The 21,077-nt window shown below is 35.2% G+C and overlaps 1 protein-coding gene across 5 annotated transcripts in view; it reads left to right on the forward strand.

The window, feature by feature from the left end:
- Positions 1 to 21,077, forward strand: part of LOC139822657 (TOX high mobility group box family member 4-B) — a 209,346-nt gene that overhangs the window by 156,468 nt on the left and 31,801 nt on the right. For all 5 annotated transcript variants that reach the window (XM_071794573.1, XM_071794571.1, XM_071794574.1 and 2 more), the window contains one exon: positions 6,415 to 6,501. In XM_071794573.1, the coding sequence (XP_071650674.1) occupies positions 6,415 to 6,501 (87 nt within the window). The remainder of the gene's footprint in view (positions 1 to 6,414; positions 6,502 to 21,077) is intronic.

A 21,077-nucleotide genomic window follows, 5' to 3' on the forward strand; every position in this document is an offset into this window, starting at 1 on the left:
CTCTCTCTCTCTCTCTCTCTCTCTCTCTCTCTCTCTCTCTCGCTCTCGCTCTCGCTCTCGCTCTCGCTCTCGCTCTCGCTCTCGCTCTCGCTCTCGCTCTCGCTCTCGCTCTCGCTCTCGCTCTCGCTCTCGCTCTCGCTCTCGCTCTCGCTCTCGCTCTCGCTCTCGCTCTCGCTCTCTCTCTCTCTCTCTCTGGATTACTGCTCTCTGGTCTACAATGATCTGTCTGAAGAGCTTAATACTAAACTTCAGCGGCTTTTAAACTGTGCGATCCGTTTTATCTTTAACCTAAAGCGCGACGAGCACATCACGCCCTATCGTCATCAGCTGGGGTTGCTCTCTGTTAAATCTCGACGCCTCTACTTTCTTGGCGTGGAAATGTTCAGGGTGCATCATGACTTGTCCCCTGCTTATATCTCTGAGATTTTCACCGATCCTGACCCCTTAGTTAGGCGTTCTTCACGTCTGGCGCAACCACATTCTTTCCATGTCCCCATCTACAGAACGGAAGCGTACCATAAGTCCTTTCATCTTGCTGGCGTCTACTTCTGGAACTCGCTTCCCGATGAAGTAGTAACAGCAACGTCTGTCGCCGTCTTTAAGAGCAAGCTTTACAACCATCTTTTCTCTCTTGAGTGTAATACTGTTTGAGTCTCATTGCCCCTCCTGCCATGCATGATCAGATTAGGAGTGTCGACTGATTTTACGTTATATTAGTTTTTATATTTCTGTTTTGTTATTATAGTTTTATGATATTCTTTTGTTATTTTAGTTCGTTATGTTATGCGTTAATGTATTCTTTAGTTTTTAAGTATTTTTATTTTTATTTTATTTTCGTTCGCATTACTTTATTTTTATTTTTATTTTTATTTCGTTCTCACTATTTTATTTTTTTTATTCTTTATATTATGATACACTTTTTCTGTTGTAATTCACTATTAGCCTAAAGTCCAGACTATGGCTTAAAATAAACCAATCAATCAATCTCTCTCTCTCTCTCTCTCTCTCTCTCTCTCTCTCTCTCTCTCTCTCTCTCTCTCTCTCTCTCTCTCTCTCTCTCTCTCTCTCTCTCTCTCTCTCTCTCTCTGGTGAGTACGGTGTGCACGTCCGTTGTGTTGCTCCTGTCACAATCGAACATATCTCTGCCGTAAGCTGCTTTCGGGCTCTTTTGTTGCAGGTGTAAGCAAGTCTTTTTGCTGCTCGTTACGAGCCGTTATCGTTTCGCGTCGGGCTGTCGCCGGATTCTTGGCATTTGCGTGACGAATGTTTCTCATTATTTCAATACAGTTTTTGAGAATCATTTCATGGAGGACGTCGTCCTCTTCTGCGCATGCGCCTGCCGCCTGATCTGTTCTCTCCTGCACCTGCTGTTCTTGCGAGCCATCGAGCCGAGCGTCGATATTGACAATTGTCGATCGATTGAGGCGTGATATCGAGTACAGCTGCGCATGCGCCCATCATTGCCAACCTTCTCCATCTTGTTGCTGTTTCCTGGCATGTTATTCGAGTGATTGCTGATTGGCGGCTTTACGGGGCGAGGTGCTTGCGGGATTGTGAATTGTGACTCACTGCTGCGCACGTGTCCATCACTACCAATCGTCTTTGGCTATAAGCTGTCTCGGGCGCGTGCTTACTAGTGTCTTCCGATTGGCTGTTATACGCCCGAGCGTGTCGATCTGTTGCGCGTGCTATTTCGGTGACTGCCTTTGCGTGGTGCTCTGCTCGCGATTTATACACTGCAACTTTTACGTTGAACTCTGCGCTTGCTTGTCTGACGGAAATGCAGCGTGAGTGCACTAGGTGTAAGAAGTCAATCGCGACTACCTTCGTTGAGTGTGAGTGCAGGCGGGTGTTTCATCCGGGTTGTGTCAAACCATATTCTGTAACCAGATACGCTGACACTTGCTGCAAAGCGTTGTCTATTTCTCTGAGTTTACCTCTTACACCTGAGGTAGAAAATATCGTAAAATCATCCAGTTTTGATACTATGGCTACGCCCGCTAGCACTGGCACTCGGTCGCTGCCTCAGTCGCAGTCTCAAGGAGCGCAGCTAGCCGGGCACGACACTGTGCATGACATTGTTCACGACTCTACCAACGATCTTTTGCGTGGATTGATTGAGCAGATGAAAATGTCAGATGCCAAGCTGTCTGCTTTCATCGACAGTCAGCAACGCACAAATAAAGAACTAAGCGATAAACTAAATCACTTGAATCGTCTCACTGACTCCGTGGCTCAGAATAGTCAGCGCATTGCTAAACTCGAGCAAGACAGCGCCGAGCTCACTCGTGTAATTCATGACCTTAAGTCTGCTCAATCTTTTCACGAATCCCATAATGGGAATGAATTGATGGTATCGGGTCTCCCGTCAGCACTACCAATTTCTCCATCCCGGCTCGCGGGAAACGTGTTGACGGCGTTGGGTGTTCCTGACCTGGCATGTCACGTTCTTGGTGCTAGAATTGTCAAGAGGTCGCGGTCTGAGTCTTCCGCATCCTCGACATCTTCAGGCTCGGTGATTGTCACCCTGGCCTCGAATGCCGTTCGCGACGCGGTTATTATCAAGAAGCGAGCAAGGGGCATACTTAGGGCGAGTGAGGTGTGCGGTGGTAACTCGGATCGCATTATTCATGTCAATGAATTCTTGACAAAGAGTGCTTATGACATGCTTCAGCGTGCTAAGAGTATCGCCAAAGAGAAGTCATATAAGTATGTCTGGATAAGGAATGGCAGGATATGTGTGAGACATGCTGACGGCGAGCCTGTTATTTATGTCGATTCAGATACTGATCTTGCCAAGATCGTTTGACGGGTCCGACCTGATGGTCCATTACCTCTGATCGCTCGGCATGATTCAACTTGTGATTCTTCTCTGCTCCGCGTAGCTCATTTTAACGCCAACTCACTTCCTGCCCATCTTGAATCAGTTCAAGCTCTCTTAGCGTCTAATTTTTTCCATATTGTTTCCGTATCCGAGACTTGGCTTCACTCGCATATTTCTGATGATACAGTACGAATTGCCGGATACTATTTGTTGCGTGTTGACAGAGGGGGTAGGGAGGGGGGTGGTGTGGCTTGCTACATACATGAGACGCTAAAGGCGCGTGTCCTGGCGTCATCGCCTTCTGTTTTTTCCAATGAACCGGAGTATATTATTCTGGACATTCGCGGCGGCACACGCGAACCTCTTTTATTCACCTCTATGTATCACAATCTCAGTTTTCCGATATCATTCTTTCCACTGTACCTGAAGAACCACATTTCTGTTTCTCTCATATATCGCACGACAATCTATGCTCTCTAATGGTTTCAACATCGTCTGCCTCTTTTGCCTCTGGCCATGATCAACTACCACTGTTCGCTATTGCTTTGGCTTTGCCCCACATTGGTAATCTCTTGACCTCATTTTTCAATTGCTGTCTCGATCTAGGTTATTTTCCGTCTCCTTGGAAGCGAGCCATAGTGCGCCCGCTGTCTAAAGTCAAGTCGCCTACCTCTCCTTCGGATACGCGACCTATAGCCAACTTGTGTGAACTTTCTAAGTTGTTTGAAAGGATCATGCACCGACAAATCTTGGACCATATCAATTCACATAATATTCTAGATGATCGTCAATCTGGTTATCGCAAGGGTTACTCTACCCAGTCTGCCCTTCTAAGACTATCTCATGACATTAGAAGTGGCGTTGATGCGGGTGAGGTTTTGATTCTGGTCCTTTTCGACTTCAGCAAAGCTTTTGACACTGTATCCCACTTTCTGCTTCTAACCAAACTCAGGAAATTGGGGTTCTCTGACTTAGCTCTCAAGCTAATTTTCTCGTACCTCTCAGGTCGCTCTCAAGCGGTTGTTGACCTTGAGGGTGTTTTCTCCGACTGGCTATCCGTCACTGCAGGTGTTCCGCAAGGATCCGTACTTGGACCGCTCCTCTTTTCTCTGTTTATCAATGATATAGGTGCCTTTCTAAGGTTTACTGAGCATTTGATTTTTGCTGATAACACCCAAATTTATCGCAAGTGCCTCTTTAGCCAGCTGAGTACTGCCTTGCAGCTCGTGGCACATGACGTAGGTGTTATCTCTGAGTATGCCACTGTGAACGGATTGTCTCTCAATCTCAAGAAATCCAAGGTCTTAATACTAGGCAGCAGGGGCTACGTGGAGCAATTGAATCTCAAAGACCTGCCCCTTATTTCAGTCAATGGCACCTCCATTCCGTACGTTGACGAGGCAAGAAACTTGGGAGTCATCATAAGCTCAGATCTTTCTTGGAAAAGCCATGTCTCCCATATTTCTAAGAGGGTACACTTCACATTGCACAAGCTGAAATTTCATAAGAACTCTTTGTCATTTCAACTGCGCGTAAAACTCGTGTCTGCATTGGTATGGCCTCTATTGGACTATTGCTCTCTTGTCTACAACGATGTCACCGATGAGCTTAATACTAAACTGCAAAGACTTATAAATTGTGCAATACGGTTCATTTTTAATTTGAGACGCGATGAACATATCACGCCCTATCGACATCAATTGGGGGTGGCTGTCTGTAAGAAACAGACGCTTGTACTTCCTTGGTGCTGAAATGTATAGAATATCGAGGGATTTGTCTCCAAGCTATATCTTGGATATTTTTGCAAAAGCTGATCCCTCGATTAAGCGTTCGTCACGGTTGGCATTGCCGCATACGTTTCATATACCTAACCACAGAACTGAGACTTACCATAGGTCTTTCCACCTCGCGGGAATTTATTTGTGGAATTCTCTTCCTATCGGCGTGGTGTCTTCATCGTCTCTCAATGAATTTAAAGCCAAGCTCCATGATCACTTATTTTCGCTTGAGCTGGGTTCTGATCATGGTTCTGTCTCGGGGCTATCTATTGTACAAGCATAATCTAGTCTAAGCGTAACATAGTCTGTATATATATGCAGTTCCTGAATCTGATCTAGTTTTAGTTTAAGTGTTATTGTTCACTGTATATTCACTGTATATATATTGTTCAAAATTTTATCTAGTCTTAAGTTCGTATCATTATCACTGCGATTTGCGTCTTCAGTTTGTGAAACTATAGTATTGGTTCACTTCTTCTGCACCCTGCGTGGGGCGAGCAGCATGCTTCAGCGCGCTTCAATCTCTGGTCCTTTAGAGAGTGAGCATGCACGTACTTTTGCTTTAGTCTATAACTTTTGTTTTGCCTTTTTGTGTTTTATTTCTTCTGCGTTGTTCATTTCTTGCCTAAAAGTCGTTCGACCATGGCATAATAAAAAACAATCAATCAATCAATCTCTCCCTCTCTCTCTCTCTCTCTTTTCCTCTCTCTCTCTCTCCCTCTCCCTCTTTCTCTCTTTCTCTCTCTCCCCCCCTCTCTTCCTCTCTCTCTGGAAAATTTCGTAACCGATTTCCAAAAAGATACCGGTTCCCAAAAAGATCGGTAACAAAAAATTATATACTTTATAGCACTCCCCGAGAAATTCAACCCCTATTTTATGTACAATTCTTTGACATTCAGTCATTTGGAACCGGTTTCCAAAAAGATCGGTAACAAAAAATAGTACACTTTATAGCACTCCTCGGGATATTTTACCCTTACTTCATGTATAATATCTTTAAAATTTCATCAATTATTTCCTGAAAAATTGGAAAAATTAAAAAAACCGGTTTCCAAAAAGATCGGTAACAAAAACTGTACACATCATGGCGCTCCTCATAAATATTCTACCCTTACTTCATATACAATTCTTTGCGATTCGGTCAATTAATTTTCAAAAAATTTCGAATACCGGCTTCCAAAAAAATCGGTAAAAATTATACACTTTATAGCACTCCCCAGAAAATTCTACCTCTGTTTCATATGTAATTCTTTGAGATTCGGTCAGTTATTTTCCGAAAAATTTGAAAAAATTAGAAAAACCGGTTTCCAGAAAATCGGTAACGAAAAACTATACACATCATGGCACTTCCCGAGAAATTCTACCCCTGTTTCATATATTTTTGGTAAAAATTCGGTCCAATTAATTTCCGAAAAATTGTAAAAATTTCTAATACCGGTTTCCAAAAAGATCGGTAACAAAAAATTATACACTTTATAGCACTCTCCGGAAAATTCCACCCCTGTTTCATACGTAATTCTTCGAGATTCGGTCGATTATTTCCCAAAAAATTAAAAAAATTAAAAAAATCGGTTTTCAGAAAATCGGTAACAAAAAACTATACACCCTATAGCACTCCCCGGGAAATTCTACCCCTATTTCATATACGTTTGGTAAAAATTCGGTCCATTGGTTTCCGAGATCATAGCGAACAAAAAAAATGCAAACCCTGTTGCTTTATAATAATAGTATAGATAATATATATGTTAGTAGCTGTCAACTCTATCTACCTTTTTTTAGTTGCTCAAGAAATTTTTTTTCTGTTTGTTACAGAGAAACGATAACCTCGACTTGTCTTTGAACGTTCCGCAGCATCACCAAACATCATACCATCACGACAGCTACAATATGTCGGACCAGGTGAGTGAATCGTCATCGATTTATCGGCAGCTGCCATATTCATATGGCGATTTTACTTATAGCAAAGTGGTTCAGCCGTTCACAGATTACACTAGTTAACAATGAAAATGTATCTTGCATCAAAACCGTCAGTTCTTATTAATATATATTATGATACTAATAACATATATGTCAACAATAAAAAATTTTTTTAAAAATAGAACCGACTTCAAAAAAAGCTTTAAAAAGTATTTAAAAAATTGAAAAAAATTGAAAAAACTTTAAAAAGCATGAAGTATAATACTTTTAAGAATCCCTTTCAATTTTTTGAAGTCGGCACAAAATTAATAATATTTTTAAGAATCCCTTTCAATTGTTCGAAGTCGGCGCCAAATTAATAATTACTAAATTAATTTGGCGCCGACTTCAAAAATTGAAAGAAATTCTTAAAAGTATTATTAATTTTGCGCCGATTTAAAAAAATTGAAAGGGATTCTTAAAAGTATTATATTTTATACTTTTTTTAAAGCTTTTTTCAATTTTTTAAAAATTTTTAAATACTTTTTAGAGCTTTTTTTGAAGTCGGTTCTATTTTTTAAAAAATTTTTTATTTTATACTTTTTTAGTGCTTCATTAAATTAATATGAATAAAAAATAATAATTTATTAGTTGCTTATAATTATCATCGCATATTTCTTTATTGTTCCGTACGTATAAATGTTCTAACACGATATTTTATGAACTAAAACCTTTCTAGGGGATTAATTGCTCTATGGGACAGTGAAAACCGCATTCAAATCCGTCCAGTAGTTTCAGAGAAAATCGCGGACATACATACATACATACATACATACATACATACTATACATACTCGCCGAATACAGAACCTCCTTTTTGAAGTCGGTTAATAAAAATTAAATTTTAGTTCTAGTTTTTATGATAACAATAATACGGGTGCAATATAAGAAATAAGATGTAAATGATGAACATGGTGAGCGTTTTCACCAAGATATTTCGCCAATGGAAAAGAGATAACAGAGAAAGTATAAGAGTCCTGCCATGTTAGCAAACTACTGTTCGGCTGTAGCCAGAAATACTTCAGAAGTAGCTTACAAGTGACAAATCAAGCAAAAGAACTTAAATTAAGTTTTGAATAACTTAGACTAGCAAGATTCGTTCAATAATAAATTATTTTTTAGTCAATAAATTGTGTGGAGAAAACAAATACAAAAGAACTCTTTAGAAAATAATTGAGTTTATATTATCTTCAGTATCTTAAATATGCATTTTTTTATTATTATGTATAATCTATGTTTCTTGAACTGAAGTTAAGTAATGTTTTTCATGCTTATACTTGGTCTATTTAAGTGTAAATAAATGGAACCATTTTAAAAAGAAGTAGGATACAAATTTTTATAATTGTGTCTTACATAAGTGTCAGAGAATCTTGAAACACGAAAGATAGGAAAAAAGATAAAGCCCCTTGCACAATAGGCGATAGCGATAGTGATAGCGACAGCGACAAAGGTATAGCTTTGTCGGCAACCTTGTCGCTATCGCTATCGCCTATTGTGCAAAGGGCTTAAGGAATAGAAAAAAGATAGGGACATAAATTTGCAGCCAATATATATGTCAAATATATCGAATTTAATAATCTATTTCATTGAAATTACGCATGGATTTGTCCCGTATTTCTATTAATATTTTTCAATCGCGCTTCAATTTTAACTATTATATTTATGGTGCGACCTAATTTAAAAAAGCTCGGAAAAATTTCTTATTTTTAATATTGGTTTACATGTTCTTATTTTTTATTTTTATTTTGAATTATCCTGATTGAATAGCAACATAATCGATTTAATAATGATCGAATATACACGGTTGGAAAATTTATGTTAAATATAACATAAATCACATGTCCCAAACTGTCTATTCAAATTTTTGTGTTAATTTAACATAATATGGATGTGTTAAATGGTAGCACCTATACTATAGGGTAAACTTGGATAAGATAGCCATAGAGGAAAGATGGCCAACCCATGTTCATTTCATGTTTTATAGACGAGCTAGATTGAAAGAAAATATGTTGGCCATCTTACCCGAGTTTATCCTATCTTAATATTTCAACAGAAAAGAAATGTAATTTTGATCATAATTTGAAGGTAATTGTGTGTACAATTAATATAACTTTTATGTTAAATCTTATGTTGAATTATTCCCACTTCTGTTATAGAGTAAAATCAACCCTCTTTCTATAAATTTTTATTCCCACTTCTGTTATTAGTCCAGTCAAAGTAGGAAAAATGACAGAAATAATTCCAAAAGGTCTGAAATTTGGTAGAGATGTTCGTTTAGGCTTATACTAATGAACGTCTAAAAAGTCTTTAAAAATTGAAAGTGAGCTGTCGCCGCTATTTTAAAAAATAGGTACACTTTTTCAGTTTTTTGCATAAATCTTGTAAAATTATTATTATTATTATTACTTTTTTGCATATTTTTCGTAAAATGGTAAATGTTTAGTATAACGCTCTCACCTCCGATTTTCTTACAACTTTGTAAAATTGTTTATTTCTGTGTGTAAAAAACATTTTGAGAAGGAAAATCGTCGCTCAGGTCTCGTTTTTTTTTTTTTAAATTTAATTTCAAAGTTTTGATGTCGGTAAGGTAGGAAAATGATAATTTACGTTTTTTAAATACTGCGCAACTTTATTTGTTACTATATTCACAAATTAAGTTGTCCGCATACTCATTAACGGTGCCATTTAGGTTAAAATTTTATGGTTGTGAAATACTGTACGTGGCCAAAATTGATAAATTGATAAATTGTGATTTTCGTTAAAGCACTGCACACACACACACGTGTGTATGCCCTGCTTTATAGAAGTTGTGATTTTTGTTAAAGCAGGGCACACACAGACACGTGTGTATGTCCTGCTTTATAGAAGTTGTGATTTTCGTTAAAGCAGGGCACAAACACACGTGTATGCCCTGGTTTATAGAAGTTGTGATTTTCGTTAAAACAGGGCACAAACACACGTGAGTATGCCCTGCTTTATAGAAGTTGTGATTTTCGTTAAAACAGGGCACAAACACACGTGTGTATCCCCTGCTTTATAGAAGTTGTGATTTTCGTTAAAGCAGGGCACACACACACGTGTGTATGTCCTGCTTTATAGAAGTTGTGATTTTCGTTAAAGCAGGGCACAAACACACGTGTGTATGCCCTGCTTTATAGAAGTTGTGATTTTCGTTAAAGCAGGGCACGCACACACACGTGTGTATGCCCTACTTTATAGAAGTTGTGATTTTCGTTAAAGCAGGGCACACACACACACACACACGTATGTATGCCTTGCTTTATAGAAGTTGTGATTTTTGTTAAAACAGGGCACACACGTGTGTATCCACTGCTTTATAAAAGTTATGATTTTCGCTCGGATTTTCGTTAAAGCAGGGCACACACATGTTTTAAGCAGATATTTTGTATTTAATTAGCAGACAGTTGTCACGTGACCTTCAAATAAAGTTGCGCAGTACTTTAAAAACGTAAATTATCATTTTCCTACCTTACCGACATCAAAACTTTAAAATTAAATTTAAAAAAAACGAGACCTGAGCGACGATTTTCCTTCTTAGAATGTTTTTTACACACAGAAATAAACAATTTTACAAAGTTTTAAGAAAATCGGAGAGGAGAGCGTTATACTAAACATTTACCAAAAATTGAAAGGTTGCAAGGGAAACATAATATAGTAATATTCGTTTAACCTTAGGTATAGGCGTTAAGATCATGTAAAGGTCACTTTTAATTTTTTTAATGAAACAGTATATTTTTGAGACCAAATTAAGTCAAAAAGTCCTGTACATATTTCCCTTCAACAAACAGTTATCGAAATATCGTATTGCAAAAGTTACCAAGTTTTCCTTGAATATCTAAAAAAATATTAGGCAAATAAGAAAATATTTCCCACAAAAACTGTTCAAATTAATTAGTAGAAAAAGATGGCACAATAAAAATAAAGGTTTTCATGTATAATATAGAAAGTGTTTGAAGCTCACTAACTACTCACGCGACATTTGCAGCCCATGTTCTTGAAAACTATTATAGTTAGTAAAACATTGGATAATACCTCTTTTATAGACAATTTAATAAGCTTTAATTTCGATAATAGGTATTTTTTCAAGAAAGTAAATATTTTACTGAGATATATGCAAAAAATCGAAAAAGTGCACCTATTTTTCAAGATGGCAACGAACGCTTACTTTCAATTTTTTAGGACTTTTTAAATGTTTACTAGTAAGCCTAAACGAATATGGGAGACCGGGGCTTGTTGGCACAAGAGGCAAGGGCAATGCGTTCCGTTTATGTATTCATAGTGAAAGAAACAATGGAAAAGTAATCACAAAATATCTCTTTATGACATAGATACTTTTCTCAAAGTTTTATTTAAATCAACAAGTATTACAATAAAAAAAGAGGAAACTGATTCAAGAGGTAGCAAGTAAATTTTTGAGCGTTTCAAAATATTGTATTAATGTTCTTCAGCTTGAGAAGTAAATCAAAGTTTCGTATTATTGTATAGCGAAAAGAAAAGTTTCTGCTACTATACGACATGTTATTTTGAGAAACAACAGTAATTTATTGTTATAAAATGACTGAAAACAAACGTATGTGTGTAGGGATGGGGGATAATATGTTGGCTCATCTTAAAGATCCCTTAGCTTGACTTGTTGTTGCCGTACGCGTGAGACCTGTGTGAGTATGTGATTTGCTACCTACAATGCTGATAGAAGCTAGATATATATTTATATTAATATTTTTATATTGAAGAAAGCTACTTCTAAAATAGTTTATAATTGTTTTTCTGCAACAGCATTTTGCTATTCGATTATTACAAAATAACTTTAAAAGATACAACCTTTATCAAGTACATATCTGTTACCCGTTTTATGTTTCTATTACGTTTTTATTTTAACATGAACTTTTGTCACATAGCCAACTTACCCCACTATTGGGGCAAGTTGGCTACGATGCAGCACGTTCGTATTTTACTTATTACAAAGAAACTACACAGTATACAGGAGCGTTCCTGGCACGAAAATGTAGAGAAAGGTTCTCTCTATCATATTAGTACTGTTTAATCATGAAAATTAGTTGCTTAAAAACTCCATTACCGAAATTGTGAAAACTGTGCTAACGATCCCCGGTCTCCCTTATCTCTATCAAGTTTCAAAACTTTTAGAATTATTTCTGTCATTTGCTTTAATCGGACCTATTTTGACTAGTCCATATACATAGAGTAAAATCAACATTCTTTTTCTGTAAATTTTAACACATTTAATAAATTATACGTTCAAATTGTATTACTTTAACATATTTTTAAAATTATTTTAATAATTTTACATTTTATATTTGTTAAGTTCAATTAACATAGCAGACATATGTTAAATCTACACATATAAGTATGTGTTGATTACTTTACACAAAAACTTTAACCAGCGCAGATTTTTCACAAAAATACAAAAATTTGCCAATAGTGTGCTGATGCGACGATATACGAGGTGTAGAAAAAATACGTCGGTGGAAAAAATTTTTTTCTACCGACGTGGCAACACTGTAGGCTTCTATGGTGGTTCGGCGTCTAAGGGGAAGCCTTACGAGTCATCAGTGCAAATTTGGTCACAATCGAGTGCTACGTATTTTTCTGTGCCAGTATTTGTGAACGCAGTTTTTTTGCGCGGTCGAAATGGAGCGAGATGTTTTAATGCTCTTTACATCCTCAAAATGTTCATCCCGCATAATCGTTTTAACTTTATGGAACAAAAAAAGTCGCATAGGGCTAAATCAGGCGAATTTCACAAGAAATTTGATGTTGGTTCTTTGCTCGGATAAAACATCTCCCCAAAAAACCACATTGCAATTAAAAAATGACGTCATTTTGACATCATATTGACCAAAAAATGATGTAAATTTGGTCAACGTGACGTTAAAATGACGTCATTTTGATTGCGATATGTTCCTTGCTTCATTTCGACCGCGCAAAAAAATTGGGTTTTACAAATACTGGCACAGAAAAATACGTATGCACTCGATTGTGACCAAATTTGCACTGATGACTCGTAAGACTTCCCCTTAGACGCCAAACCACCATAGAAGCCTACAGTGCAGTGTTGCCACGTCGGCAGAAAAAAATTTTTTCCACGAACTTTTTGATCACACCTAGTATTTAAAATAGTCTACTTTTAGAACATATTATTTTACAATGTATTAAAACAAACTAGTTCTGTATATCAATAATCGTGTTGTATAGAAAGAATATTTGAAAAATGAAATCTATAGAATAGCACAAATAGCCAATGAATACAGTCATGTCCCAATTAAATATAGGACGCGTTCAATCGGCCGCCAGTCGCTCGATTCAATTTAAGCGCTCACTAATTGCCAATCTGCGATAAATAACCATCGGTTATAATTTGTTTAACCCGGGAATATTGTGTATTTTGATTTTTCAGCTGTAGCAAATTTATCGAAAACAAATATCTTAATTCGTAGGAACAGTTAATAACAAAAATTGTTTGCTAAAGACATTGTTTACGTCACAAATTTAATTTATTTTTATCTACGAATATTCAAGCACATAATTAGAAAAACACTTGCATGTCATATTTGCATATAAATTATATTTTATTGTTATTGTATCTATATTGAAAGAACGTTGGTCGAAGAAAATGTTCCTCATCCCAAGGAGCGCCAATGCGCGTATAATGCGCTTTGAATGTACATTAAACTTTGCATTAAATGCGGATATTTGTCCCGCATTATATGCGCATTTAATGCATATTATGGAAGCGCATACCAGAAAGTGCACCTACGCTCATTGATCAAGGAGCCCAATCGAACAGCTAGTGAACTCTGTACTAGCACATTCCAGTACAGCTATCACAGAAGAAAAGAACATTCTTATTTAGAAAATATCTTTATTTTTGACATGATAAATGTCATTTATTTAAAATTCCATTTATTTAAAATTCAATTTATTTAAAATATAAAACTTAAATAAAATGCCCCATAATGAGTCAGAAGCTACTCATTTAAATATTTTATAAAACCTGTCATTTATAAATTGAATGCTCAATTTACATTAATTACGCATTTGAATGCGCGCATTTTGAACACAATTAATGTGGTTTTGAGGCCAATGCAATTGTACGCGCATTAAAAGCACGTTATACGCGCATTGGCGCTCCTTGGGATGTTCCTATGGTGTGTTTCATCGTGTCATATTACCTATAAATGTACGCGAAACGGTGTTATTGCGATTCAATGTTACGGCATCCTTATATTTAAAATGCTCTTTAATTGTAAAAAGTTGATTAAAGTCAATGTTTTTACGCTTTAATTATTTTATCTTTCTGCGTTTGTTCCCGCCATAATAATTATTTATTGAGACATTAAAAACATTATTTTATATTTTAGTTTTTTTGAAAAATGAAATTATATAATTGACCTAACTAATTGCTATCAGATTTCCGGAAAAATATCTATAAAAGAATTATTAAATATCTGCAGAAAGTAAATAAATACCTCTTTGAGCATTTAATAAAAATTTAATAGGTGAGAAGTTTTTTGTTGTAACTTGTTAACTATGCATAATGGGCAAAAATATTTCAAATAAATGTTATCAGGCTTAATAAAAGCTATGTAATACTTTATGTGGGACACCCTGTACATTAACGTCAGAAATGTGTAAAAAAGACCGGGGCTAAACAGGGGTATGTTATTTATGTACTTTTCTTATTTATCTTGAGAGGAACAATCCGAACAATGAATACAAAATCGCTAAATAATTTTTTTAGAATACAGATACTCTTTCCCCAATTTCATTAAAATCAGAATAATATTACAATTAAGAAATAGAAGAAACTGATTTAGTAATAGCAAAGTAAATTTTCAAGCCTCTCGAAATATATATATTAATTATTTTTATATTAATACTCCATTGTGAGTGATTAAAGTTAAGCAACCTGTTATATATATGGAATAAAGTTTCTTATAAGTATATCTATACTGTTTCGGATAATAAATCCAATATTTATTCATGATTGAAATAGAACGACCAGGATAAGGTTGGCTTATAATTAGCGACGTGGCGCCTAAGCACAGCGCCTAGTAGATATAATTTAGTACATGAATAATGACATCCTAACTTTGTCCTAATCATGAAATCCAATTTATGTTAACGTAACGAAAAAACAAAAATTATTACATTGAACATTCTAACTATTGAAAATATGTCTTTGCATTTTCTTCTAAAGTAAAATAACTACAGGAAAGCTTATTTATTACAAAATAGCTTTGCTTGATAAAATTGAAGCGCAGGGATCTTTTACTCACACAGCTTCTGAGTAATACAAATAGTTTATTGCGTATGAAAATTGCTCTATATAACTCAAGTATATATATTGAGAGAATCTCGTATAAAAGAAACGTTGCTGGTTGTATCGGATTACAAGACACGACGACGTCGACGATAGCGATATGTTGGTAACGCCACGGTCGGTCTCAAGTCGTAGTGCAGATAACGCCATCTAATGGTTTCGAAGCGCTCCATCCAACAAAAATTTTATTCAAGGTGCAGATTATGTTTATTTTATATCTGGCCTTCTCACATTGCGCTATTAGGCAACTGAACTCCGATACTAAGGCCACGTCGCTGCATGTACATATGTGTGTGTTCATATTTTGATTATTACAAAACAAAATATATGGTTAAGGGAGACCGGGGCTCGTTGGCACAAGGAGCAAGAGTTGTTAATGCGTCCGGTTTATGTATTTATGGCGAAAGAAACAATGGAAAAGTTATCACAAAATATCTCTTTTATGACATAGGTACTTTTCCCAAAGTTTTATTTAAATCAAACAAGTATTATTTACAATAAAAGAAAGAGAAAACTCTGATTCGAGAGATAGGGCAAGTAAATAAATTCAAAACAGTGTGAGTTTAAATATATTAATTATTATTTGGCCAGTTGAATCGAACAAAAACGACTTCTGTATCGTACTAATGTTCTTCAGCTTGAGAAGTAAATCAAAGTGACGTATTATTAGTTAAAAGAAAAGTTTCTGTTACTATACGACATGTTATTTTGTGGAACAACAGTAATTTATTGTAATAAAATGACTGAAATCAAACGTATCTAGGGATAGGATATGTTGGCTTATATTAAGACACGCTTAGCTTGACCTGTTATTGCCTAGCGCGTGAGACCTGTGTATGTGATTTGCTGCCTACAATGCTGTGATAGAAGCTAGATATATATATTTATATTAATATTTTTATATTGAAGAAAGCTACATCTTAAATAATTTACAATTGTTTTCCTGCAACAGCATTTTGCTATCATTACAAAATAATTTTAAAAGATACAATTTTTATCAAGAAGTACATATCTTCTACCCGTTTTGTATTCGTATTACGTTTTCATTAATTTAACATGGACTTTTTTTGCATAGCCAACTTACCCTACTATCGGGGCAAGTTGGCAATGCAGCACGTTCGTATTTCACTTATTACAAAGAAACTATACAGTATACAGGAGCGTTCCTTGCATGAAAACGTAGAGAAAGGTTCTCTATCATATTAGTACTGTTTAATCATGATAATTATAGTTATTTAAAAACTCAAATGCCGAAATTGTAAAAACTGTGCCAACGAGCCCTGGTTTCCACTAATAAAATCGTGATTGGCATTAACACATACACGAAAAAAAGAAGTGTCAAATCAACACTGATATAATAGAAATAAAATTATTTGTTCCGCCAATAATGATTAAACCAGAAAAGTTTATTTTATTTTTGACTACAATTGGCAATACGTATATTGAAACGTTACGACGTTTCGACCATTAGGATTGGGTCCTTCTCAAGCAATCTGGTATAAAACTAATCTTTGTCACGATTACACATCTGCGTTTACGAAAATTTTTGCCGAAATGATCATAAAATTAATCGATGTATAAGTCGGTGATAGCAGAGAATGTGTTTTATAAGGAGAGTGTGACCACCGTGATGAAATGCTGTTGTTAATGCCCACAGAAGAATTTCGGAGCAAGACATTATCGCGGAGCGACGACCAACGCGTATTCACATGTCGGAATTGAGAGGCGTACTCCTCAACACTGATATACTTGTATATATGCAAAAATATATAATCTTAAAATGAGATTATATTGCGTTAAACAAAGAAAACTTGCTTGAATATAGTTATTTGTGTAACAAGTGCGGAAAGTTGAAAATTGGACACGAGTGCGGAGTGGACGCTCGAGCCGAAGGCGAGTGCGATCACCCGCACGAGTGTCCAATTTTCAACCCGCACGTGTTACACACACTATTTTATATTACAAGTGCGTTTAAAGTTTAAAGAAGGACTTACATGGGGCGAAGGGGGGCGAAGCCCCCCCGAGTTGAGAGAAATGGGCACATACGGGGGGGTTCGGGGGGGCTAAGCCCCCCGAGTCGAAAGTCGAGGCGCAGGCGAGAAGGGGGGTGCAGGGGGGAGGGGCTCCGCCTCTCCCCCGCCTATGATAAAAGCAACGTTTATTACAGGAGCAAATGAAAAATATATTTAGTATCGGTCATGATTAATATATCCTACAAAAGAAAGAAAGCTTTGTACGTTTTTTGTAAGGCATAAAAAGAAATTAGATTTATATATTTTTTTACATTTTAACATTTTATATTTATATATTACAAGAAAGTAAAATAAATTAATTATTTTTTTCAGTGGTTATATATATATATATATATATATAGTGTTTGTATTGAACAGTTTATCAGTATGATTGGATTATTTTTTGTGTTGGATGTAGTTAATATTTTATTGAGACTGTCTATGTATTGTTCATTTGTATGTATAGTTGCGGTTTTTGTATTTGTAGTGTTAATATTTATAGGTTTTGAGTTTTCTTTATTTTGCATGGGATTGTTGAATGTTGATGGATGTGAAGTTGAAGAGCTGGGATTAATTGATTGTGTAATTTGGTTGTATATTTTTTTTTTGTTATTGATGGAGTCCTCAATGTATCCTTCAGCAACTGTATTGGATTTCCAGCCACCGTGTCGTTTTAATGTTGTTATGTCCGCTCCAGAGTCTGCTAGCAGCGTGGCAGAAGTGCGACGAAAGATGTGGCCAGTATAAGAATGAGGATTTGCTAATTGTAATAGATATGATGCGATAATTGATGGAATTTTTCCGAATTTGTTGATTCCAACTGGTTGAATGGTGCCCTTTCCATCTTGATAATTTAGAAAAAATCTTGAGTTTTGGACGTTTTTTGGTCTCATATATTTTTTAGATATAGTGTAGAATTCATCGGTGATTATGAAAGATCTTGGTTTGTAAGTTTTTGTAATTGGAATTTTAACGAGCAAGATAGTTTCTTTGTCTTCGATGTCATTAACTTTTATATTGACGAGTTCCTCTCTTCTGCATGCACCACAAATTCCAAATATCATAGCTACCTGTAAATAATTTAGTATATATGTACACATCCTATAAAATTTTTTATTAATGTAAAAGTTTATGTTTGTATTTGATAATACATTACCTTTATAAGTAAATATTTTTGGTCATCAGCTTAGTTGAGAAATTTTTTAATTTGTTCTGATGTTAATACTTTTGATTTTTTTGGTGTAAATCCTTGTGATTGTCTCTTCAGGAATGGAATGAGTCTATCGAATTTATTAATATTAATATTGTTGTTAATATTTAGAGTCGTTTTGAGCATTGAGTAAGTTGCCCATAAGGTGGATGGCTTATGTGTTTTTGATAATTTTGTGAGATATGCTAATATTGTGTTTTCCGAGAATGATTTCGTTTTTTTAGTAATTGTCTACTGTATAAACTTGTTATATGTATTTGTATATTTTTCTTTGGATTTTGAAGGTAAGAGATTTTCTATCGTGTTTTTTGCTATTTGTGCTATCTCTTGAGGTGTTAGTTGGCTGTCGGTCTCGGTTTCTGGCGTTTCTGGTATGATGTTTTTGTCACTCATTTTTTATTTGTTTTTAGTAACTTGTTGCGAATTCTTTTTTATTTTTTGTTACTTTACTTGTATGTTTACAATGACTTTGCTATGTACGTTTCAGTTATTTGGGAAGGTTATGTCTGATTGTGAGTATCGTTGTGGTAATTCGCGAGTGTTTCCGCGCGCCGCGAGATGTCGTTAAGAACATGTGAGAAATAAGAGGACTCTAGTGGAAAAGACATACAGAATGATTGGGGAAAATAAGGAGAGTGTTGGCAATGAATCGTGCAGGAATGAAATTTCTCACTATATTCCCGCACTCAGTGAGAAATTTCTCGTGTATGGAATTGGCTATTTGTCGCACAGATGGCGCGCGCGGAATGGGCCACTTTCCACGCACGTGTAATATAAAAGTCATTTATATAGTTAAACTAAGTTTTATATGGTTTAATTAAGAAAAAAAAGTTGAAATAAAAGTTAAAATTCTTATAAAAAGATTATATATTCTTGCGTATATACAAGTATATTAATGTTGATTTGATACTTCTTTTTTTCTGTGTAGAAGAAGTGTCTGTCATGTTTGTACAGTCAGTTATAACAATTAGTTATCTGAGAATTTGTAACTTCAAAATCCTAAAATATGGGGCATTTAGTTTTGATCTCCCCTATTATGGAAGTTTTTATTCGTATAAATAAAATCAATTTCGCATATTGTTAGATATTTTATGATATATTTAGATTTTATTTTCATTGTTTATTTTTCTAGTAGCTAATTTTAAATCGCGCTAGCTTAGTTGTACTTTTTCCATTGCATTCATTACATATACATATACTCTCTCAGGTCGATATCAAGATATTCGTTTTCTTCATAGCTGGTTTCTTTGTCTGTCTATGTATAATACTTTCTAATCTGAAACGCTTACACCATGTGTTTCCAACGAAGATTGCCAATCACATGAATAATTTGTTAATTCTTTAATATTAAAAATAACTATTTCAAAAAGAAAACAAAGAAAAAATATCGTTTGTCAAACAGCATATAAATTTGTTAAAAAACAAGAAAGTATTAATTTTTTACATATTTTATTAGTCGAATTAAATAAAGTATTTTGATTTATAATCACTGGCGGACTAAACTACTCTTCAGTTTAATTTTGATATTGAAATTATTAGATAGTTAAAATTTTACTGTCAAGAATAGATTGTCAGATATTAAAGCACAAACAATTTTAAATAAAAAAATGTTTTAATTTGAAGCTTATTATTATTTTATATAGGTCCTAGTATTGTTTGTCAATTCGGACTTTGTATATATGTTTATCATAATATCTTCATTTATACAGCGTAAAAAGTGATGAAGACATTCTCGTTACATAATAGGAACCCTAGCTACCGAGTAAATTTAATAGAAATTCGATCGATTCAGACTTTATTGAGAATTTAAGACAATATTATATATAGGGTATAGGGTAAACTCGGGTAAGATGGCTATACAAGAAAGATGGTCAACCCATGTTCATTTGATGTTTCATGGCGAGCTAGACTGAAAGATCATAAGTTGGCCATCTTTCCTGTATACACTGAAAAAAAATACTTAGATCCAAGAAATTATTAAATTAAGTAAAACGTACTTGAATTATAAGTAAAAATATCTAATTCTAAATAAATATGTGATTATATTAAGTAAATAAGCCATTGGTATTATGTGAAAAAATATTTTCTTGGATCTAAGTATTTTTTTTTTAGTGTAGGCCATCTTACCCGAGTTTACCCTAATAGGGTATGATATAGCAATTTATTTATGTTATTAATATTTACCGCATATTAATTGGGAGTATCTGTGTTTCTCGATTTCTAAACTCATGTCTTTTGATTTCGTAAGAGTGTTCCTTGCTAAATCCTCGTTTTTAATATTATATTTTCTTGAAAATTGCATATATTATATGATAAAATTTGTACAATTCACATTGAAATAATATGTAATTTGTATACGTGAGCACAGACTCGAAATAGGACGAGTAAAAAATGATAAGAGAACGGGTGGGTTGGTTGCATAACCCAGGAAACCATCTAAATAATATTTCTTCAAGAAGAAGAACCAAGTTGCGAGAGTCGCGCGCAAGTTTTAACGAGATGGCGGAACGAGTTTAGTTCACAGCGAGGAAAAGAAAAACGACGAGGACGACGATGACGGCAGCAAGAACGATATTTCTTCGTCGTTCGTTCGCCTTTCTCTTCACTCTCACGTTTCACCCACAGTCTTGGGCCGATCGTACTATTTTCCTTATCTCTTTTCTTCTTCTAACTCTCCATTTACCTGCAATCCAATGTGAATCGCGAATACGGATTTAATATCGTCTAAGAAATGGAGATAAAGGAGAAACAAGTGATGAAAAATGACTCGTTGAATAAAGTAACGGTATTGCATACGTTGAGATGCCATTAAATATTTAATTAACGATTATTCTGTTGAACGGAAGTAATTGGTTTTCGGCATGTTTGCAGTAATTTGCTATAGTGGACCGCGAGTGACCATGCTCATGCGACGAGCGTGTAAACATAAAATAAAT

Source organism: Temnothorax longispinosus, chromosome 12 (assembly GCF_030848805.1).
Source record: "Temnothorax longispinosus isolate EJ_2023e chromosome 12, Tlon_JGU_v1, whole genome shotgun sequence".
Lineage (NCBI taxonomy): Eukaryota > Metazoa > Arthropoda > Insecta > Hymenoptera > Formicidae > Temnothorax > Temnothorax longispinosus.